Below are 24411 nucleotides of genomic sequence, written 5' to 3'. Positions count from 1 at the left end.
TCCATGGTGAGACCCCAACTTGAATACTGTGTACAATTCTGGTCACCGCATCTCAAAAAAGATATAATTGCGATGGAGAAGATACAGAGAAGGGTGTCCAAAATGATAAGGGGAATGGAACAGCTCCCCTATAAGGAAAGACTAAAGAAGTTAGGACTTTTCAGCTTGGAGAAGAGACGACTGAGGGGGGATATGATAGAGGTGTTTAAAATCATGAGAGGTCTAGAACGGGTAGATGTGAATCGGTTATTTAGTCTTTCAGATAATAGAAAGACTAGGGGGCACTCCATGAAGTTAGCAAGTGGCACATTTAAAACTAATTGGAGAAAGTTCTTCTTCACTCAATGCACAATTAAACTCTGGAATTTGTTGCCAGAGGATGTGGTGGGCAGACTGGATGGGCCATTTGGTCTTCTTCTGCCGTCATTTCTATGTTTCTATGTTTCAGTTAGTATAGATGTGTTTTAAAAAGGATTGGATAAGTTCTTGGAGGAGAAGTCCATTACCTGCTATTAATTAAATTGACTTAGAAAATAGCCACTGCTATTACTAGCAATGGTAACATGAAATAGACTTAGTTTTTGGGTACTTGCCAGATTCTTATGGCCTGGATTGGCCACTGTTGGAAACAGGATGCGGGCTTGATGAACCCTTGGTCTGACCCAGTATGGCATGCTCTTATCTTCTTATGTTCTTATGTCCACAACTTTTAATTCTCAATTATTGTGAAAAAAAAATTCACTCAAAACTTATCTTGTTTAGTAAACCCCTCCTTTTCCATTATAATCTACTCATGAACCCCAACATGGGTGAATTGGTGGATGAGCTGGTAAACTGGAAATGCATGAATATGCCACCCCTTTTAAAATTCATTCACTTACATGGGATTTATATGCCCATGCATGCACCCACTTAAAATTTGGCACACGTGTACAAGGCCAGGCTCTTTTATAACATGAGCGTATATAAGCACGCTTGTTATAAATAGCCATGACCAGTTTGAAACTTACCGTCTTAGGCCTGGATTTATCAAAATGCACTAAATATCACATGCAATATGAAAAGGGGCAAGTTTTATGGTAATAGTGCACGTTGCGATAAACAGCCTATCTTAGCGATTCGCAGAGGTATTACCGTAAACTGCAATAACCTTTTCACACTTTGCAGTAAGTACCAGAATTGTTGTAATTCCTACCTACAACCACTGAGAGAGAGAGAGAGAGAGAGGCTAGCTATAAGGCCCTCGTTCTAGGTAGGTATTTATAACTCTATATGAGGCCCAGGTAGAAAGTCCATCAAGCTGGGTTGAGAGAACATTGCATAAATCTCATCTTTAGGTGAGTTTCTTCACTCCGAAGGTCATCAAATCTTCACAAGAGTGCACTGCTCTGTTCATACGTTGCACTCTGAATGGCAAAGTGGCCCCTAACCCCAACACTAATACCTAATAGGGATGTGAATCGTTTTTTGACTATTTAAAAAAATCGTCCGATATTTTTTAAATCGTCAAAAATCGGTACAATGCACGATACAATAGAAATTTTCACGATTTATCGTGAAAAATCGTTACTCCCGTTAGTGTCCACTAACGGGAGTTATTTGGGGAGGGCGGGAAAACCGGCAACCAAAACAACTCCTAAACACACCCCGACCCTATAAAACTAATCCCTTACCTTCCCCCCCCCCCCCCCCGAACCCCCCCAAAACTTTTTATGAGTACCTGGTGGTCCAGTGGGGGCACGGGACCTATCTCCCGCTCTCGGGCCATCGGCGCCATTTTGGCTGCCATTCAAAAATGGCGCCGATGGCCCGATTAAAAAAAAACCCACCCGACCCTTTAAAGATGACCCCTTAGCTTCTCCCACCCTCCCGATCCCCCCTAAACATTTTTAAATTACCTGATGCTCTAGTGGTTGTCCCGGGAGCGATCTCCTATTCTCGGGCCGTCGGCTGCCAATCATAAAGATGGCGCCGATGGCCCTTTGCCCTTACCATGTGACAGGGTATCCGTGCCATTGGCTGGCCCCTGTCACATGGGAGGAGCACTGGCTGGCTGGCGCCATCTTTAAAGATGGCCGCTGCCATCATAAAGATGGCTGCCGCCATCATAAAGATGGCCCGAGAAAGGGAGATCGCTCCCGGGACTACCACTAGACCACCAGGTAATTTAAAAATGTTTTGGGGGGATCAGGAGGGTGGGAGAAGCTAAGGGGTCATCTTTAAAGGGTCGGGTGGGTTTTTTTTTAATCGGGCCATCGGCGCCATTTTTGAATGGCAGCCAAAATGGCGCCGATGGCCCGAGAGCGGGAGATCGGTCCCCGCGCCCCCACTGGACCACCAGGTACTCGTAAAAAGTTTTGGGGGGGTTCGGGGGGGTAGGGGAAGTTAAGGGGTCAATTTTAAAGGGTCGGGCCTCACTAAAAAAAAATTAACGATGTAAATCGGAACTGATTCTGATTCACATCTCCAGAGATCAGATTTTTTTTCTCCCTCCAGCCGAACCTGATCGTTAAGATGATCGGGCACATGATTCACATCTCTAATACCTAAACCTCACCTCGAGTAGCTGGGTGGGCTTCATATAGAGGTATAAATACCTACCTAGTATGAGGGTCTTATAGTTAGTCTCTCTCTCTCTCTCTCTCTCAGTGGTGGTAGGTTCTCTCTCCCCTAGCAGCTTACAAAACACCATATAGCACACACCAGCACAAGGGGAGCACATTTCCATGCATATGTCAGCCCACGCCCAGAGCTGTTGCCATTTTATAACATATATGCATATTATATAATACTCTGTCCACACACATATATGTGCCAAATTTTAACTGGGCGCATGCATGTGTGTGTAGATCCTGCTTCTAATACTGCCAGTTAAACCAGTTCCTCCTCAGTTTACACAGTTAAGGGTAGGTCCTCAAACCCCCCCTAGTTTAATAGCCTTCACTCCTCCCAGCTAGCCCCAGCCCTTAAAACCCCACAGATCTCCCTCATTTTCTTTATTTTATGACTTACACCTCCTCCACAGGAGAAGTAAACTCATGCAGCAGGGGACCTTGGCGCATGCTGAAGTGATTAAGTATTTATGTGCATGTCTTTGGTTCATGCCCAGAAACACCCATGCCCTGCCCAGACCATGCCCATGTCCTTCCCCTTTTTTGAAAATTTTGGAGATTACGTACATATCTAGGTAGTTTTAAAATCCACTCAGCATGCGTGAGCCTGATTTATTCGCACATCTCCTAATGAATGCGCATAACAGGCTTTTAAAATTCACCTTTTAGTGCATAAGCTTCCTACGAGTGGCTTTGCAAAAAAAAAAAAAAAAAAAGTATACCTCCTTGAGGGGGTGTAGTTGTTTGTTTCTTTTCCAGAAACTGGCCCAAAAAGACGTTTTCATGGGCCAGTTGTCATGAAATTCTGAATTGATTAGCTGCTTTGCAGGATTTTGTATTACAGCATCTGATTAAGAAAGCATTTGAATAAAATGTTGCGAGTACTCATTTTTTATTGCAAAGACAAATACTAGCTAATTTTTTCACAAACTGGGTTTCACATATGAAACCACCAAAAATGTCTGTGTTTTTGCGTGTTTCAGAACAGTTTTTCCCATTTGTTGTTCAATTTTTTGCTGAAGTCCCATTTCCAACATCATTTTGCACTTGGATATCAGCCTCAAAAGTTGTTTCAACCATATATTACAATTATCTATAGATAATATTAACTTACATACTAAGCTTCACAAATATGAATTTTCAAGCATATTGCTGACAACTCTCATGAACATTACCACTTGTCAACTCTATAACAATCATAGATTCATTCATAAATTATTATTAATTCTGTAGAGCCAAATAAAAAACACACCACGTAAGAATGTTTAACAAGGATATTTTCTTAACCCAGTGCCTCTTTAGTAGAATAAAAACAACATTCATGGTGAACAATTCTACTTCTTGAAAACCTGTAATTGGTATAAATTATTTTACATGGATTTATGTGAATAGTGACTGCTATGGAGGACATTATTAATGAAGCTGCTTACCATAACATAAGGTTAGTTTGCACTCAGTTCTGTTAGTGTGCAAATCAAAGTTAGTTTGCACTAAGTCCAGTTAATGTGCACTAACAAGAAACTCAAAAAATAAAATTTTGGCGGTTTTTCTTTCATTTCGTGGTTCCAACAAACAAGATAAAAAAAAACCCAAGATGATGTGTATTTATCAGATTAACAATACATTTCTTGACTAAGAAGGGAGCTTTTATTTTTTTCTTCAGGTCAGAATAGAATGAAGCCAAATAATTTTCAGATAATTGAGTTTTTCTGGATAATAGATCACAGGTTTGTAACTACAATGCTTACCATAACATATGTATTTGTTCTACTACTGTTTCTAAATACTGGAAATCTTTTAGAAGTTTTAATTCAGTTTTAACTAGAGATGTGGTTCGTTTTTCGCCCTATTTAGAAAATTTAACGAAATTTCCTAATTCATTTCTGTTTCGGAGTATCCGAAACACGACATAAACGCCGTTATTTCGGAGCCACCGGAAACGAAATTTTCCCCGCAATTCGGGGGAAAATTCGTTTTCGGGTTTGCCTGGGGAGAGGGGCAAAAATTATTTTTTTTTATTAAAAACCACCCCAAATTTAAATTAATTATAATACACCACCCCCCGATCCCTCCCCAAGACTTACGAAGATCCCTGGTGGTCCAGCGGAGTCCCGGCTTCCATTTGCCATGCCCTCCATGCCCTTGTTCGTGCCAGTGCAAGCCGCGCGCCAAAATGGTGCCGAATAGCCCGAACGACCATGTCACAGGGGCTTTCGGCGCTATTGGTCAGCCCCTGTCACATGGCCATCGGCGCCATCTTGTGCTCCTATCATGTGACAGGAGCTGACCAATGGCGCCGAAAGCCTCTGTGACATAGTATGGGCAAAGGCTATCGGCGCCATTTTGGTTACTGGCAGCCGAAAACGAAATCGCTTTCGGACCCTTGCTGGACCCCCAGGGATTATTGGCAAGCCTTGGGGGGGTCAGGAGGGGGCTCCTGACCCCCCCAAGGGCTTGCACTGGCACGAACTAGGGCACGGAGGGCATGGCAAATGGAATCCGGGACTCCGCTGGACCACCAGGGATCTTCGTAAGTCTTGGGGAGGGATCGGGATGGGGGGGGTTGTTATATATGTACGAAAATGCTTAAAATTGTTTTTAAATGCTTGGGGTGGTTTTTTTTTTTTTCGCTTCGTTACCGATTCGTTTTTCGGTCCGGTTTCGGGTTTCTCGTTTCGTTTTCGGGCAAACGACCCGAAAACGAAACGAGAAGACCCGAATTATACCACGAAGTATTCGAACCGAAAAACGACCCGGTAGAAAAAAACGAAGCACATCTCTAGTTTTAACTACTCATATTTCCATTTCAATAGCCTGAAAATAAACCACTTGTTTAGACCGTAAAAGGGTTTATCGATCTTCTTAGGAATCAGTATGTAGAAACAGAACATTTTTATTCAGTATTAATTTTAGCCACCATACTAAAATATTTATTTATATATTCTTGAGAAACTACATAACCTAATCAGAAATGCAAAGCTATTATTTTTAAGCAATTGTAGTAGAGCCCAATTTATCTGAAGATCTATTAACTACAAACTCACTATCTGAAAAAAAATTGTAGTTACAAACCATTGGCAATGATCTATTATCCAGAAAAACTCAATTATCTGAAAATTATTTGGCTTCATGTGTTCTAGCAACTGGAAAAAGTTCCAATATCCAGAATTAATTTACCAGAAAACTTCCATTATTAGTAGCTTCCATTATCTAGAAAAATCCATTATCCTGCATGGCCTTGGTCCCAACTATTTCAGATAAATGTTGCTCTTTTTGAAACTTTTCTGCTTGCTGGTTAGTTACATAATAATATTTTGCAAAACCACCTGACTGGTTTCACAAAAAGACCTTAATGGTTTCTCGAAGCTTAGCAAAATAATAATTAAAATGGCACACACCAATAATTTCATTAACAAATAAGTCAAAAGCAGTATCATTCAGCTTTGCCAATCAAAATTTAGTAGTACAAACTGTGAAAATAGTTTATGAATATGTTGTAATTCAAAAGCACTTATAATAAGACTCAGTATAACATACTGTATAATTTGTATTTCTTTGCTTTATAAAAAAGTGTTAATATTTCATTTGTAATAAAATAATGTATGGGTACAAAAAGGTTCATACACAAAGATATTAAATACCATTTGCTAATAACAAAGGACTTAAGTCACCCATTTTGTGATTGGAAATGAGGTTGAAGGAAATAACTAAGCAGGCCAGTAAATAAAAAAATCTGCTATTAAAAGCCCATTTGGCCTTCATTTTCAGGAGGCCAAATGAGGCAAAACAGGGCATTTAAGGAAGCATTTCAGGCCCATTCTGTTCCTAGTCATGAAATTCATTAGTTGCCTCACTTCCCTATGCATAAGTCTCAACATCCCTTTTTAAAGTAGTGTGTTTGCCATGTCATCTTTTGGACATTCTGTTCTGACCTGAGGAAGAATGGGTGGGCCCGCAGCGAATGCCAGGGCCCACGGCTTACCTGGGGCCATGGGCCCGGAGGCATGGTGAGGGGCGCAGGCCGGCGCCCTTAGGAAGTCTGGCCTCGGAGCGCTCTGGCGCTCTGAGGACGGGGCGGGTCCGGAGTCATCAGGGCGCCCCGGCACGTCCCGATGGCGTCAGACGCATCGGGCCGCGCAGGGGGTGGTTCCAGCTGGCCGGCATCAGGGGCCGACGCAGCCAGCCCGATGACATCAGCCTGGGCCATTTAAATGGCATTTCGTGCCGCAGCCGTCCCCTTTTGCCCTGGAATACCCACAGGAGCAGACATCCCACCCACCCATCCCAAGGAACAGATAAAGCAGGGAAGATCATTATAGGGACGCGTGGATAATTGCTTGTAGGTATGTCGCAGCTGGTAAGGCGGGTACCCGGGCCAATAGAGAATTACTAGACATAGGTTAGCCGCAGGATTTGAAAAGGTTATTTGTCAAAGGGGTGGGGACCACGCCTGGAGGTAGGGCCCCCTTGCTTGTAAACGTGGCGGGAGGTCGGAGTGACGTCACCTTGCTAGAAATAGTGGCGGACGACCAAAGGGGAGGCTTGGTCCCTGAGTGGCAAGACCAAAGGATTGGCCCGGGTGGGGGGTGAATTGTTATGATGTTGAATTCGTATTAACTGTATGTTAATGAAAGCTGCGGCCAATTTACACCAAAAAAAATGTGTAGTGTGCTATTATTATTTGGGTTTGGGAAAGAGGGTAGGATACCAAGAGGGCCGGAGAGGTGTCACGGCTCCCAGAGTCAAAATAAAAGCTCCCTTCTTAGTCAAGAAATGTATTGTTAATCTGATAAAAACACATCACCTTGTTTTTTTTATTTTGTTTGTTGGAACTACAAAATGAAAGAAAAAAACGCCAAATTTCTTTTTTTTTTAGGTTCTTGTTAGTGTGCATTAACTGGACTTAGGGCCTTATTTTCCAATATCGCATTGGTAACGCATTAGGGGGCGTTACCAATGCAAATGAGGCTTCTTTCGTGCAGTGGGGAAACATCGTGTGAGGCGATGTTTTCGCCATTCGCAAAAACATTAGCGCCGCACGCGATGTTTTCCCACTGCACGATGATTCTTTCAGTCTTTTATCGCAGTGCACGATAATTGCCAGTTTCTTTTATCGCGGTGCACGATATTTCGATAGTCCCAGACAGCCTGTTTCAGGCTCAGAGAGAGAGAGAGAGAGAGAGAGAGAGAGAGAGAGCCTTACTATAGTGCCTATGCCCTACATAGGTATTTTAACCCCTATGGGAGGGCCACCTACGGACAGAACAGTGGTCTCTAGTGCAGATTTGCTGGCCGTCGGAGTGAGGACGCTCACTCCAAGAAGTGGTTTGGGCAACGTTCTCTCTACCTAGCTTGATGGACACTCTACCTGGGCAACAACATGCTAGGTGGAGAGAACGTTGGCCAAATCTCCGCTTGGAGTGAGCGTCCTCACTCCGACGGCCAGCAAATCTGCAGTAGAGACCACTGTTCAGTCCGTAGGTCTCATGTGGAATGCGAAAGTGGCCCCCAACCCCCGACGCTCATACCTAATCCCCACCCCGAGTTAGTAGGTGGCCCTCGTCCATAACGCGAGGTTGGAGTTGTAGTTATACACTGCGGCTGTTTCGCCGCACACGATACACAGGTTCCCACTTTACATATGCTCCGCCCCAACTCCGCCCCCTGAATACCAAATGACTAATTTGCATTCGCGTTAACAGCTGTTAACGCGATTTGCAAATTTATCGCACGCGGTAAAGTGCTTGGAAAATGAGGCCCTTAGTGCAAACTAACTTTGAATTGCACACTAACAGAACTGAGTGCAAACTAACCATGAAATTTGGGAATAATGTAAAAACCCCAATGAACCTTTTTATAAACTAAATTGATCAAACAATTCACAAAATAAAAATGACACAAAAAAAAAGACTGCACACCCCAAAATCTAATCTTTATTTCCATGCTATTGTAAGAAAGGGAGGGGCCATATAAATAACTCTCCCTCTAAGCTGTGTGATTTAGAATGGGCATGTGCGATATGCCACAGAAGAAAGGATCTCCCAGAGAGGGGGAGGAGAGGCTGGAGCAGAAAATAAAAACAACATACAATAAAATAAAACACAAAGAAGATAACTTTAAAACAAGCACACATGTTCCCTTATACACAGTTATATGGATGCGCATGCACATAAACATGTATTTTACATTGTGCACACATATGCATGCACACTATATGAAATACACTTAAATCTACCCAAAAAGCTTGTATATTTAAAAGATACACGATATGTATTTTCAACATAGCCAGATAAGTAGCATTTTAACACTTATCCAAGTATGGATTCTTGAGACCTATCCAGCTAAGTGGCAGCAAAGCTATCACTTATCCAGAAAAATTAAAATGTATCTGTATAAATGGTGCAAATCTCCTATACAGGTGTATTTGTGGTCCTAATTTTAAGCATTTGAGTGTGTAGATTTCACGCAAATCCTTTTCTTAGCACTTGTCAGCTTTTTCATTAAATTTTGCGCATGAAGGAAATTACAAGTTTTACCAAATAGTCCTCAGTTTGCCCAGTCTTTCTCAAGGAACCCTCCTAGTTCTTCAGCCTGAACTCCCCCCAATTTTACCTGACCACTCAGTATTTGGCTATAAAGAATTTTATTCTCACTTACACCAGATAATTAGCAGGTATAAATATGCGCAGGTCATAGTTGTCTGTGCGTCCCTTGGGCAGATTATAAAACAGCAATTTATTCATATAAATGTTGTCCCCACCCTGGAACACCCCTTTCTTATACCATCAAATTTATTCATGCACCATAACTTGCATTTGTATGTTTGAGGTTTATAAAATAGCATTTATGAGAATATGTGCCATTTACGCCCACATCTGCTAATTTGTGAAGTGCAATTCTTTCAAATTCATCTTATAATTATTAGAACACACAGTCCTCAGATGCTCCCTCCCAGCTGTCTGCCTTGCTGGCATCATATGCTAGATTCGCAGCAGAATGCTGCCATTACATGCACACAGATGCACCAACAGTATAGCCCCGGCAGTGGATGGCTTAGGTGCGCACTCGCCCAAGTACACGCAGGCAGGAAACTGCATGAGTTCCTCTTGGATGATGTCACCTGGCTCTGGCTATTTGAACTCCTCAGCCCTGCAGTTCTTGCCTCAGCAACAGATCTCCTGAGTGATCTGCTTCTCAGTGAGAGTTGCTTTTCTCTGGTGGTTCCTGTTCGCTGTCTTCCAGTGTTCCTGCTTCTTGCTGTGGTTCTATGTTTTGGTCTGTCTCCCCTGCCTGGTCCTAGTCCTCTCTGTTGTGGTTTGTCCCCATCCTCACTCTTGCCTCACTCTGTCTCCCTTGTCTTGACTTCCTGGTTTGACCTTGGCTTGTTCTCTAACCTATCTGATTGCCTCCTGCACCTGACCCTTACTTTGGACCTGACCCATGCCTGTCTTCTGCTTGCTTCGACCTCTGGTTTGTCTACTGGATCTCCTTGTCTGCTGTTCGCCCTAATCTCTGGCTTCTCTACTATTCTTGCTGTCTGCTACCAGTCCTGACTGTCACCTGGACCTGGACTCTCGCTTTCTGGCCATTATCCCATGGACCCTCCTAAGACTTGTCGGCTATCAGAACCCAAGGGCTCAACCTGCAGGGGTTGATGGTTGGTATAGGTGAAGCTCCAGCCAATACCACTTGGGGCATGTCCGCCAGCTGTCACTTGTCTGGCTGCAACAACCACACCATAGCCCAAAGGTCCACTTTCCTAATAGTTTGCAGATGTCATTGACCCGGTGGACCTGGCTATTTTACAGGCCATTCCTGGCATGGCCCAATGGATCCAGCAACAGCAGAACAGACTGGATCAAGTAATGGGCATCCTAGAAAGATTTACGGTCCAGATGGATGCCCTTTTGTCTCCTTCTGTATTTCCAGCAACATTACCTCCACTGGCACCAATCTCTTCTGCCTCACCTATACCTCACCTCTGCCATGTTATCTCGGTGATCCCTGTGAATGCCGAAGGTTCAGTAACCAGTACCAGATGCACTTCACACTTCAAGCAGCATTCTTCCTTACAACAAGGCCAAAGTCACATTTATTCTGTCCTTACTGGGAGGATCTGCCATGGCCTGGGCCTCTCCCTTTGGGAATGAGAAGCCCCAATTCTGGAAGATCTGGACCGCTTCTGTCTCAATTTTGATGAGCCTTGGTGGACCTTGTCAGAACTCCTACAGATCCATCAGGGCCAGGGAATATGCCATCCATTTCAGAACTTTAGCCTCAGATCTTCAGTGGAGAGAAAATAACCTAACCGTGATTTTCCGACAGGGCTTATCGGTGCTCAGTAAGGACGAGTTGCCCCGACAGGATTCACTGGATATTCTACAGAACCTTATCAAACTGGCCATGAGGTTTGATCCCCAGTTCCGGAAGTGGGATAAGGAACAAGGTCAAGCCTGATGCCACACATGACTGACACCCCAATTCCAACATCCAGTAATGCTAGTCAGGGTGGCAGAGCCTTGGGATTCACCTGAAGATCCCATAAGAACATAAGAAAATGCCATACTGGGTCAGACCAAGGGTCCATCAAGCCCAGCATCCTGTTTCCAACAGTGGCTAATCCAGGCCATAAGAACATGACAAGTACCCAAAAACTAAGCCTATTCCATGTTACCATTGCTAATGGCAGTGGCTATTCTCTAAGTGAACTTAATAGCAGGTAATGGACTTCTCCTCCAAGAACTTATCCAATCCTTTTTTAAACACAGCTATACTAACTGCACTAACCACATACTCTGGCAACAAATTCCAGAGTTTAATTGTGCACTGAGTAAAAAAGAACTTTCTCCGATTAGTTTTAAATGTGCCCCATGCTAACTTCATGGAGTGCCCCCTAGTCTTTCTATTATCTGAAAGAGTAAATAACCGATTCACATCTACCCGTTCTAGACATCTCATGATTTTAAACACCTCTATCATATCCCCCCTCAGTCGTCTCTTCTCCAAGCTGAAGAGTCCTAACCTCTTTAGTCTTTCCTCATAGGGGAGCTGTTCCATTCCCCTTATCATCTTGGTAGCCCTTCTCTGTATCTTCTCCATCGCAATTATATCTTTTTTGAGATGTTGCGACAAGAATTGTACACAGTATTCAAGGTGTGGTCTCACCATTGAGCGATACAGAGGCATTATGACATTTTCCGTTTTATTCACCATTCCCTTTCTAATAATTCCCAACATTCTGTTTGCTTTTTTGACTGCCGCAGCACACTGAACCGACGATTTCAATGTGTTATCCACTATGACACCTAGATCTCTTTCTTGGGTTGTAGCACCTAATATGGAACCCAACTTTGTGTAATTATAGCATGGGTTATTTTTCCCTATATGCATCACCTTGCACTTATCCACATTAAATTTCATCTGCCATTTGGATGCCCAATTTTCCAGTCTCACAAGGTCTTCCTGCAATTTATCACAATCTGCTTGTGATTTAACTACTCTGAACAATTTTGTGTCATCTGCAAATTTGATTATCTAACTCATCGTATTTCTTTCCAGATCATTTATAAATATATTGAAAAGTAAGGGTCCCAATACAGATCCCTGAGGCACTCCACTGTCCACTCCCTTCCACTGAGAAAATTGTCCATTTAATCCTACTCTCTGTTTCCTGTCTTTTAGCCAGTTTGCAATCCACAAAAGGACATCACCACCTAACCATGACTTTTTACTTTTCCTAGAAGCCTCTCATGAGGAACTTTGTCAAACGCCTTCTGAAAATCCAAGTATACTATATCTACCGGTTCACCTTTATCCACATGTTTATTAACTCCTTCAAATAAGTGAAGCAGGTTTGTGAGGCAAGACTTGCCCTGGGTAAAGCCATGCTGACTTTGTTCCATTAAACCATGTCTTTCTATATGTTCTGTGATTTTGATGTTTAGAACACTTTCCACTATTTTTCCTGGCACTGAAGTCAGGCTAACCGGTCTGTAGTTTCCCGGATCACATGGAGAACCCATGGAGATGAATTGCCTATGCCTCTCTCCAGAAGAACACCAGCAACACAGGCACCTCAATCTGTGCTTTTATTGCACTGGATCTGGGCATTTCGCAATCAACTGCTTGGTTAAGCCTGGAAACTCATGTTTCTAGGGTAGGTAGGTGGGAAAGGCCACCCTAGGTCAAAGTTATCCTTCTCCCCAGATTCTACCTGAACGATGCCAATATATATCTTCAGGTCTTCTTGGACACGGGTGTGACTGATAGTTTCATTGATGAGGTGTTGGCATACCAAGGAGTGGCACCACTTGTTGGAAGGGGCCCAACATTCGGGGACCATATACACTGACAATAAAAACCCAGAATATTTGTCACAAGCCCAATGACTGATCCCCAGCAAGCTCAGAGGTCACAATTTTTCAACCACTTTGACTTCAGGTTGAGATATCATCCCACTGAAAAGAATCAGTGCGCTGATACCTTGTCATGCTCCTTTGAGGCTGAAAGCTGTCTATACCCACCATGTCATATGATTGATCCAGCAAAAATCCTGATAGCCTCTGCCATGATGGTACTATGAAGGAAGTCAGTAGTTCCCTGTCGACTTTGGGAGCAGATACTATGATGGGCCCATGACTCTAGACTGACCAGACACCAGGGAATCTCTAGAACCTAGGAGTTACTCGCTCGTCATTGGTGGCCTCATTTACTACAGGATAAGAAGCACAATGTGGAAATCTGTTCGGTCTGTGCTGTAAACAAGAGCTCCCAATCACGGCCTTGGGGGTCTGCTGTAACCACTACTTGCCTCAAGGAACCTTAAAAACACATAGTTACAGACTTCATCACCAACCTCCCTCCCTCAGGGGGTAATACTGCCATTTGAGCAATAGTGAACAGATTCTCCAAGATGGTGCATTTTGTCCCCCTGCCTGGATTACCATCAGCACCATAGCTGGCCAAGTTATTTGAACATTTGGATTTTTTTTTTGTCTTGCAAGTTATTTGAACAGCTTCTTCCAGCTGCATGGACTTCTGCACCATATCCTCTCAGACTAAAGATTCCAGTTTACCACATGATTCTGGAAGTGCCTGTGCAAAACATTCGGGATCGTTTTGGATTTCTCATTGGCATATCACCCTCAGACTATCAGATAGATGAGTGCACAAACAAATGCTTAAGTCCTTCTATGATCCGATGTTAACCAGCGGTTTGACAATTGGGCATTCCTGCTTCCTTGGGCAGAGGTCTGTCATAACAACCATGTCAGCAAATCCACTGGTTTTCCCAGTTCTACCTGGTCTATGAGCATCATCCCCAGATACCCATTCCTTTGGCTGTTTCAATAGCGTGTCCCACCATCAACTTAAAAGGTCAAGAGCTACATGACCACTGGCAACAATGCATCAACTGTTAAAACAAGCTGTAACACATTCGAAAGAGCAAGCAGACAAGAAATAGCGGTCGGCACTCCAACTCCACCCTGGGAACTTGGACTGGTAGAGTATCTAACATTTGAGACTCCGTATGACATCCTTAAAATTTGCTCCACAATTCATGGGGCCCTTCTTGGTGAAACACCAAGTGGGGAATATAGCTTATAAGCTAAAGCTACCCTCCACATTTTATATCCATGATGTCTTCCATATCTCCCTTCTAAAGCTGGAGGTCTTGTCCTGGCCCTCAAGACCCCTGCCTAGTCCTGCTGACATCCTCCTGGAAGAAGATACACAATACGAGGTAGCCAAAGGTCTGGACTCTAGAAGATTGAGAAATAAGCTCCAATACTTCATAGCATGGAAGGACTATGAGCCTAAAGAGAACTCATGGGAACCGGCCTCTAACATAAGAACATGCCAAACTGGGTCAGACCAAGGGTCCATCAAGCTCAGCATCCTGTTTCCAACAGGGGCCAATCCAGGTCATAATAACCTGGATTGACCATGGAATACAGTAGCATGGAATATAGTAGTATGGAATAGACTTAGTTTTTAGGTACTTGCCACTGTTGCTAATAAAAGCAGTGGCTATTCTCTAAGTCAACTTAATAGCAGGTAATGGACTTCTCCAAGAACTTATCCAATCCTTTTTTTAAACACAGCTATACTAACTGCATCAACCACATCCTCTGGCAACAAATTCCAGAGTTTAATTTTGCGTTGAGTGAAAAAGAACTTTCTCCGATTAGTTTTAAATGTGCCTCATGCTAACTTCATGGAGTGCCCCCTAGTCTTTCTATTATCCGAAAGAGTAAAAAAAACAATTCACATCTACCCGTTCTAGACCTCTCATGATTTTAAATACCTCTATCATATCCCCCCTCAGTTGTCTCTTCTCCAAGCTGAAAAGTCCTAACTTCTTTAGTTTTTCCGCATAGGGGAGCTGTTCCATTCCCCTTATCATTTTGGTCGCCCTTCTCTGTACCTTCTCCATCACAGCTATATCGTTTTTGAGATGCGGCAACCCGAATTGTACACAGTATTCAACCTCCAAGCTCTTCAATTAATTCAAGAATTCCATTGACTGTTCCCCAAAAAACCCAAGCTAAGAACTTGGGGAGAGGGCTTTGGAAGGGAGTAGTGTTAGAACTTGTGGTCCCCAGCTGCTCCCTCCCAAACTTTTGACTTACCAGCATCCCATGCTATTTTCACAGTACAATGCCAACATTACATGCACACAAATGTGCCTACAGCATAGACTGGTGGTGGATGGCTTAGGCATGCACTTGCCCAAGTACATGCATAATATACACACAGAGACAGAAAATGGCAGGAGTCACTCTTGGATGACATTACCCACCTCTGGCTATTTGAACTCACTTAGCCTTGCAGTTATTGCTATAAGCAACTGGTCTCCTGAATGATCTGCTCCTCACTACGTGTTGCTTTTCCCTGCATTCTCTGATTGTGTACCAGTTCTCTTGTCTTGCTGTGTTCCTGCTTTCTGTTGTGGTTATGTGTTCTGGTCTGTCTCCCCTGCCCAGTCCTGGCCCTCTTTGTTGTGGTTTGTGCCCCTCCTTGCCCTTGTCTCACCTTGTCTCCCTTGGCTTGACTTCCTGGTTTGACCTTGGCTTATTCGCTGACCCACCTGATTGCCTCCTGGACATGGCCCTTGCTTTGGATTTGACCCACACCTGTCTGTTTCCCACCCCAATCTCTGCCTTGTCTACTGGTTCTTGCTGTCTGTTGCCAACTCCAATGGTCACCTGGACTCTCGCTCTCTGGCTATTACTCTAGGGACTCTCTTAAGACCTGCTGGCGTCAGAACCCAATGGTTTAAGCTGCAGGGGAGACAGTTGATATAGGTGAGGCTCCAGCTAGTCCCATTTGGACTATGTCCACTAGCTGTCTGTGTGGGCTGTACGAGCTTGCTTGTTAGGCTGTACCAACCACACCACAGCCCAAGGATCCACTTTCCTAACAATAATGTATTTCTATTGCAAATAATGCAAACAAAATCAGTACATACATATTTTTATAACACATTAGAATTCTTATACTCTTTAGGAAACAGAAGCACATCACATTATAGTAAAAGAAAAATGTATTAACATTGGACTATAAAGAAAATCAATTTGTTTTGTAAGCTAAAACAGAAAGCCACTATCCCCCTCTAATATCTCAGTTCAGTTCAAGAAAGATTTCAAAATTCCCATCTAAATTTTCACCAGAATATAAACATAAATTTCTCAATTACATCTCATGTGATCCTTGAATCTCTAATGCCTAGAAGATAGATGAAGCCACTGCAAATATTTGTGGTCCAGTTCTCCATGCAGATTCTGTGTAAATTTGTCTTATGAATATAGTGTCCAAACTCTCACACACACAAAAAAAATTCCCTGTTTATTCTAAAAAATAATATCAAAATAAATCTTCTAAAACTTCCCTGAAATAATCTAAACAAAACTCGATTTATCTAAGAAAATCACTTTAATTCTCATTTTAAATCACACAACAAAAGGTTATGCTTATTCCTGCTGCCAGGATAGGAAAACAGCAAAAGAGAAAGTACTTTTCTATTATTTTTTCAGCCTGCAGCCAGCTGCAGATAGCCTTCATGATAGTATCTCTGTCTCTTTGCCTCTATAACTCTCTAAACAAGAAACAGCCACTCTTTACACCTAATTAAGAAGGCTCATTAGTAACTGATCACTTGATTCTCATTGGCTCCTGATAGGTATTGCCCACCCAAGCTCTGATGCAAAGATATCTCATTTGCTATTTCAAATATAACTTTGTGTTTCATGGAAAGTTAACAATAAATTCTAGTATCTTCTCTATATACACTTGGTATCAGTTTAGTCTAATAATTACTACTGTACTGGCTTCAGCAAAAAGGCCCTCTTTGAATATACAAAGCAAATAGAAATAATAACACACTTAAGTGACAATGACTCTTCTGTGGGCTTCAAAGGATTATTTGTCATTTACATTCCTCTGTAACCAACAAGTAGCCAGAGGCTATCTCCTTTGAAATTTAATTCACCTTAGACAGGCAGGGAAAGGAACAGTTTAATAAACTTCTGGCTTACACTAGTCATTTTTAGACATGCAAGTCACTTGTGTGGCATCAGTCTCCTATAGAATGAGACTGAGAAATCATATAGAGCATTCTCAGAATTTGATGTCAACATGATCTAAAGCAAGAAGGCAACAATGTCTGCTTATACTTCTCTCTCCACTCAGCCTCACTTAGGAGCCGATGCAATACAGTGTGCTCAGCAGTTGGACGTGGGATAAATAGGCGCTAATCCACCACCTAATGCAATAGGGGGATTAGCGCATATTTAATGTGCTTCCAACGGGGAGTGAATGAGAGAGCGCTCATCACATGCAAATGCATGTGAATGAGCCTATTACTCATTCACTCCATATGCAAAAAGATAAATGTGCGTCTCAGATACATATTTATCGCTCAGATATTAATGCCTGCCTAGAGCAGGTGTTAATAGCTGAGCACATTGAAAAGAAGTACAGAAAAGCAGAAAAAACTGTTTTTCTGTACTTCTTTTTTAAAGTAAAAAAAATAAAATAACCAGGAGCCACGGCAGGTCGCATTAGCAAGGAGGTGCTAAAGTTGTGCAAGCAATCCTAGTGCCTCCTTCCTAGCATGACCCCCTAATTTACATATTGCATGGTGCCCCCCTTGTGGGCGCCATGCATGTGTTAAGAAAATGGGTGCTGAAAAGTCAGCGCCCATTTTCCGTGAAGATTATTGCATCGACCCCTTATGGTCTATAAATTGTTTAAAATAAATAAATATTCTTTGAAACATTTATTCATCCTAGATCCATCGGAATCAATGGAGAATACCTGAGCACAGACACATACAGTGCAAAAACAAACAGTTTGCCATCAAAAGACAAAACATGACTTAGACAAGAAGTGAAATCCCATAAATGGCTAAACATCTATGGTTGTCAGCTTGGAATATATCATTTTTAATGTAGGCCAGAAAATACTAGGCAGATTGGACAAGGCCTTTGGTCCTTATCTTCCACTATCTACTATTTAAAACAAACAACCAATGCCTTAGCAAACTACAGCCACTAAGAATTCTTGGAATGTGTTCAAATTTGAAAATAAACTTTATCTTGCGTATGTGATATTATTCTGTATCCTTCACTCACAACTCTCACCTACATGAAGGGATAGCATTTTCATGGTATTAGCCAAACACCTTCTCCTTACAAACACTCTGAAATCCTTAATACCTTCATTGCAGTTATGGATTTACAATTAGCCTGTGAGATTATGAACACTGGATCCTCATCTATTGCATTTCAAGTATGCTTTGAATGAAGGCCAGACTAGTTAAATAGAAAATTATTACTGCACTGTGAAATTGCACTGATCAGATTTGTAAAAACTATTCAAGGTTGCTGACATACTAGAATATGCTGAAATGTTAGAATGTATGTTAAACGTAAAAATTATATCAAGTTCAATCTTAGGTTTTATTCCTGCCTTCTGGGCTCAATTTATAAGAAATCACATGAATTACAAAAATCTCACTCCCATTAACATTTATGAGATTAAATTATAATGCTAACCAATTAGGAAAATGTTATGCAAACAAACTAACTCATTGGTGTAAAAATTAGAGGTGTAATCTATCTAATCTATTGTATCAACAATGAAACTTCTTCTGAATTACCTTGCTGGAAATCTTAAACTCTCCTGGAATATTTCTATCCTGGCCTTGAGGATTGGCGCTACTGCTCACAAGTTTTAAACATGTGCTAATGCAACCCCTTTTAGTGTCTGTTACTATGTGTCCAATATATGGGCACTAATTCATCCAATCTACTCCTGCAAGCCCCTTGCCACATTCTACAACAAAACACAGTATATTTATTTTATTTTGTTCACCTATTTTCCTGGTTTTTTAATAAAGCCACCAAAAGGATGTACAAATTTAAGTCAATAAAATTCATTATATTAAACAAAAAACAAAATGAACCAAACAAATCAAAACAAAAAAAAATATGGAAATGAAGACGAATGACTGTATTTCTCTAGAAATACTCTTGGAGGCATTATTCATTCTAGACTAGGATACCCTACTATCTCCAACTGTTACTTCTCTAGACAAAGTTGCATATTGGTACTCATGGATTTAATTATGCCATGTGCAAACAAATGAACATATTTGGAGGCCAATTTCCATTACTAATATCAGTTCCTCTTCTTGCACTTTCTCTACAACCTGCTGTTTAGAATTACCTCTTAAATGTGCCTAGGCTGCACAAATAGACTAGGGAACATAACACATAACATAAAACACAACAGAACACAACATTTACTGGTAATTATGTTACTGAAGCATTGCTGCTAGACATAGTATAAACATGCTTATGCTCATTGCTCAACTAAGACACTGAAGAGACCCTAGCTATAGCCTGAGGGCTTAGTCACAGTCTACCACATCCCTGCATTTAGTCTTCTGGGAACAACACTGGGATAAGGAAGACTACCTTGGTGGATCTTCTTGCCAACTCCTGTAAGTCTGGCATATCTTGTCACCTATCTTTCTTTGGGACAAAGGTAAAGCCCAAACACATTGTTGATGGGTCTATTTTGTGTTGCTATAGTGAGTGTTTTATTTAAATTAATACTTTGCTTGGCAGTTTCTGGACTTAGTCCAGTATTGAATATTTTTCTTTTTTCAGGGTGACCCAGACCATGAGAGACAGCTGATTCAGATTCAGGGGTCTCAGCAATGTACATTTCTTCCTGGATATTGGGAGGCAGAAGTAGAGGGGACACATGTAACCCAGTAACTACTGGAGGACCCTCAAATACATCTCATTCAAAGGCATAGGATGCTCAACACCCTCCTTCCTGCCCCTTCATCAGAAAGATGGAAAAGTGAAAAGTTTTTTTTGTTTCTATGTAATAATAAAATATATCTTTCTTATTGACATTGTTTTTTTTCCTAGGCTAAGTGTATACACATGAATGATTAATCTGAGTGGAGGACTGTGAGTGCTTGTGAACAGGATAGGCACGGATAGTGTAAACCTGTGAAAAAGAGCCATTAATGGGGTAAAGAGGGCAACATGTGTGACTAGTGTGATAATAGACTTGCTGTAGATATGGTCTTGTAAATCAACTTTTCAATATACAATTGTGATAACGTTCAGCAGCCACCATAATACTTGTCTTTAAAATTAGCCAGAAAAAGCTCCAAAAATAATTTTTTTATTAACCTTTCCTGACATTTCTTACAATTGTATTTCAATGCTGTCAGACGGTATAATAGGAAATATTGAGGACCATATTCAACCACTATCTGACTGAGCAAGTTAATGGGATAAACATATCCAGCAGCTCAGCCATGCCACTGAATATATCTGGCTATCTAAGAGTCACCCGGATAAGTTTATCTGACTAACTTTAGACCTTCTCAACAGCAGGTCTAACTTAACTGGATAAGCCTGAATATTATTAGCACTAATCTGGCTAACTGCCTGATTCATTAACACATTCCTCCCATTCTGTGTCTATGGGACAATGCCTTGATTAATCAGGCCCTAAATCAGGTGGATAAGTAGCTCTGCCCCAGAATGTTCCTGTCCTGTCCCATTTATCTGGCTAACTAATTAGCCAGATAAAAAGTTATCTGGCCTCATGGTGCTGAATATGGATGTATGTGTGTCATGGGCTGGCTCACATGATGTATTTTTTATTTTCCTTTTTCACCCATAGAACTTTATTCCCCCCATCAGAAATAACTTGTTGCTCTGAACTGAAATATATATTATATTTTGGATAGAGACCTTGGGGAAGCAAATAAAAACTGCACATCTAGGTGGATGAGTAGCCATTTGCAGAAAAGAGCTGAGGGATATCTGACAATGGAAAGTATAGGAAGGCTCTGCTGCCTATTTCCTCTGAATGCTTTATTCAAGCCCTTCTGAATACATTTTGAAGAGTTTGAAAATTCACTAGATATCCGCCAAATATCCCCTTTAACAACAGTAGATATTTAGACAAATCCAATATTTTGACTATTCATCTCCCGAAGAAAATACAGCTAGGGGTGAATTAATAACTTTTTTGTTTTTGCATATTTGCACTATTTTTATAACTTTGCACTTCACTGTCCTTAGAACAGATTATATAGGATGCAATAACGAAAGTGATTTACACAAGTTTACTATGCAAAACTTCAGTCTAATTATTCTGCCCCCCCCACACACACACACACACAATCTCTGCTGGTTAAAGTATGCAGGGTAGTTTCTTTTTGAAAACTAAGTACAAGTATGCTCTTACAAAAATAGGTGTGTACTTTGCAATACTGTGGGCTTCTAACATTTGCCCCTTGATTGTATAAGAAAGCACTAAATCAACCATAGTACTATAACATTATACTTTTCTATGCACTGACAGCTCATGTTGATCTAGAAAAAGCAGTACGAATTATGTGGTAGATTTCCCACAAATAATTCACAAACAAATTAAAGATCCAATGCACCTACCTCTATGGTTTAGCTTAGCATTTATTTATCCAAACAATGGGTATCAGTTTTTTTGGCACACAGCTTCAACTAGACTATGCCCAAAGAAGATTTTCTTTTTTGATACATGATCAACATTGGCAGGTGCAGAAAATCCATCAAAGAAAGAATGTAATAGTTTGATACATAAAAAAATCCAGCTGAACAGGTATTAAAATGCTTTTTCATGGACAATAAAACTACAACACAGAACACAGTCCTCTTAGCCTTCTCTCCAATGAATGTGAAATGTAGACTATTTGCTTTGTATTGAGGGAAAATTAAATTCAGAACCAGGTATTATGTTTTATAATATAAATTCTTTTGATCCAAAAGTTCAAATATCTATGATCCAGAGCTAATATAGATCAACATGACTGCAGAAAAAGTAACTGTAAATTATTGTGCTAGAGACAGAGACAGAAACAAATAATTAAGAGCCATATACTTTTTCTATCTTATTCTATACACACTTGCCTGGGAGAACTTGAACTTGAAGCCTAGCTATTATCTGAATGGGAGACCAACAGGCAAGATGAAGTGTTGTGGGATGCAGAATGCAATGCTAAAGCTCTGCAGTATTCTGTCAAGCAATAGTCATAGACATTATGGTGAGGCATGATCACCTAATTCTCAACACAAAGATATTGGTAAAAAGAGGATGGGAAAAACAAACAAAACTCTCTATATACATGACTTTCAAATCAGGTGCTCTTTAAACAATAAGGAGGTGCCACAGTATTATGAGCTGAATTTTCAAAGCCTTATATATGCATAAAGGGGTAGATTTTAAAACATTACGAGCACGCGTCCATGTGCACGCTCTACCCGGCGAGCACATATGGATGCGCGATTTTATAACATGCCGGGTCGGCATGCGCAAGGGGGGGATAATTTTACAAATTTGCAAGGCAACACATCGGGGCCTTCCCCAGTTCCCTCCCAGTCCGCTCCAATTAAGGAGCGGAATGGGAGGGAACTTCTCAAACCCCTAGCCTGACCTCCCTTCCCCTTCCCCTATCCTAAATCCCCCCCAAATGCTTTGTCCTACCTTTTGCTCCTGATTCTGAGCAGAAGAAAGTTGCGCATGCCGGCACCCTGCCAGCATGTGATCCCCCAGCACAGCGGTAAATGGGCGCTGTGCCAGGCACATCTAGCCCTGCCCCTCCCCCAGACTGCCCCACCCCCCGGACCATCCTTTCACTTATCCTGGGTCTTACATGTGTCCCCGGGATTTACTCACATAAGCTTTTAAAATCCGGCCCAAAACTTGTTGCAAAATAGCTCGGGTTTCTGTGTGCATAAAAGTGTATGTGTAACCTGGTTATGCATGTACTTTTATACAACCTGGGTAGAGGCATTTTGGGGGGGGTGGGAAGGGTGTGAGTTGGGGTAGAGTTGGATCTTATGTAGATACCTTTTGATTTAAAAAAGTGAACACATAGGTTAACTCTCAAAAGTTACACTCTCTGAAGAGAAGGTGTAACTTTGTATTATTTTGTGCACATAGGGGTAGATTTTAAAAAAGTACGCTGGATTTTAGTAGATACGCGCGTATCTGCTAAAATCCAGGATTGGCGCGTGCAAGGCTGCCGATTTTGTGCAGCCGGCGCGCGCCAAGCCGCGCAGCCTGCCTCCGTTCCCTCCAAGGCCGCTCCGAAATCGGAGCGGCCTCGGAGGCAACTCGCTTTCGCCCTCCCCTCACCTTCCCCTCCCTTCCTCTATCTAACCCACCCCCCTGGCCCTATCTAAACCCCCCCCTACCTTTGTCGGGGGATTTACGCCTCCTGGAGGGAGAAGTAAATCCCCACGCGCCAGTGGGCCGCTAGCGCGCTGAGACGCGACCTGGGGGCGGTTCCGGAGGGCGCGGCCACGCCCCCGGACCGCCCCGGGCCGAAAGTACACCCCCCGGGCCCGCCCCCGAAACGCCGCGCCGATCGGCCCCGCCCCAACACGCCCCCCTCGAAAAACCCCGGGTCTTACGCGAGTCCCGGGGCTCTGCGCGCGCCGGCAGGCCTATGGAAAATAGGCGCGCCGGCGCGCGAGCAGGGCTCTTAAAATCCGCCCCATACCATGCAAATTACTAACATATTTTAAACGTGATCTTAAGCCCAAAAGTTCACTTTGAAAATTTAGGAAACGTTTGAATGTAAAAGATACAAACAGACTTTACCCAACTGCAAACAGTTATATAATTAACCTTCTTGGTGGCAATTTTCAAAGGAATTTTCTGTGGGTGTGCAGGTGTTTACACATGAAGAAGGCCATTTTCAAAATTGTCCCCTTTCAAATGCAGGGAAAAGTCTGCATATCATCAACAGTGGGAGGGACTGGAAATTGCTCTGCTTGCGATGAATTCATCCTAAAATAGATTTAACCTTGAGTTTTTTTTGTATCAAACTTATTTTAGAGGTATATGTACAGATAGAAATTATATCAGATGTTCAATTTCATATTAATTACTAGGGAAGTACACTCATATGAATCAAGATGGGACAATTTAAAAACAAATTGAAATGAAATGGAAAAGTTCATTAAAGCAACAGGAAAAAACAATGAACTTTGAGGTCTATATGGTTGTTTCTTTAAAAAAAAATGTTCAGGCACTGACAAAAATATCCCTCCCAGGCCCCTCATCAATACCTCCAATCCACCAAACTCTCTTACCATATTTTAATTTCTTCTCATCATAGGAACAATTCCCTGTCACTCCTGCCCCACTGGTGGCAAGATTAGAAATGGTGCCAGCAGACTGACGCCAGCTTTTTTGAAGGAGTTAATAAACATGT

General features: G+C 42.0%; 2 protein-coding genes across 4 annotated transcripts in view; one reads left to right on the top strand and one right to left on the bottom strand.

Moving 5' to 3' along the window:
* The window catches only part of CTNNA3 (catenin alpha 3), a 2257234-nt gene that overhangs the window by 1195199 nt on the left and 1037624 nt on the right, over positions 1–24411 (bottom strand). The gene's annotated exons all lie outside the window — the stretch shown is intronic.
* LRRTM3 (leucine rich repeat transmembrane neuronal 3) overlaps positions 1–24411 on the top strand; it is a 372911-nt gene that overhangs the window by 23549 nt on the left and 324951 nt on the right. Inside the window, exon 3 of one of the 2 annotated variants that reach the window (XM_029609720.1) lies at positions 19790–19967. The exons of the other annotated variant lie outside the window; for it this stretch is intronic. Within the exon in view, the coding sequence (XP_029465580.1) occupies positions 19790–19900 (111 nt within the window). The 3' untranslated portion in view covers positions 19901–19967. Of the gene's footprint in view, positions 1–19789; positions 19968–24411 lie in introns of those variants that run through there. 2 annotated transcript variants of the gene reach the window in all.

Source organism: Rhinatrema bivittatum, chromosome 7, assembly GCF_901001135.1.
Source record: "Rhinatrema bivittatum chromosome 7, aRhiBiv1.1, whole genome shotgun sequence".
Classification (NCBI taxonomy): Eukaryota; Metazoa; Chordata; class Amphibia; order Gymnophiona; family Rhinatrematidae; genus Rhinatrema; species Rhinatrema bivittatum.
The sequence above is the reverse complement of the archived record's forward strand: the minus strand, read 5'-3'. Positions and strand labels throughout refer to the sequence as shown.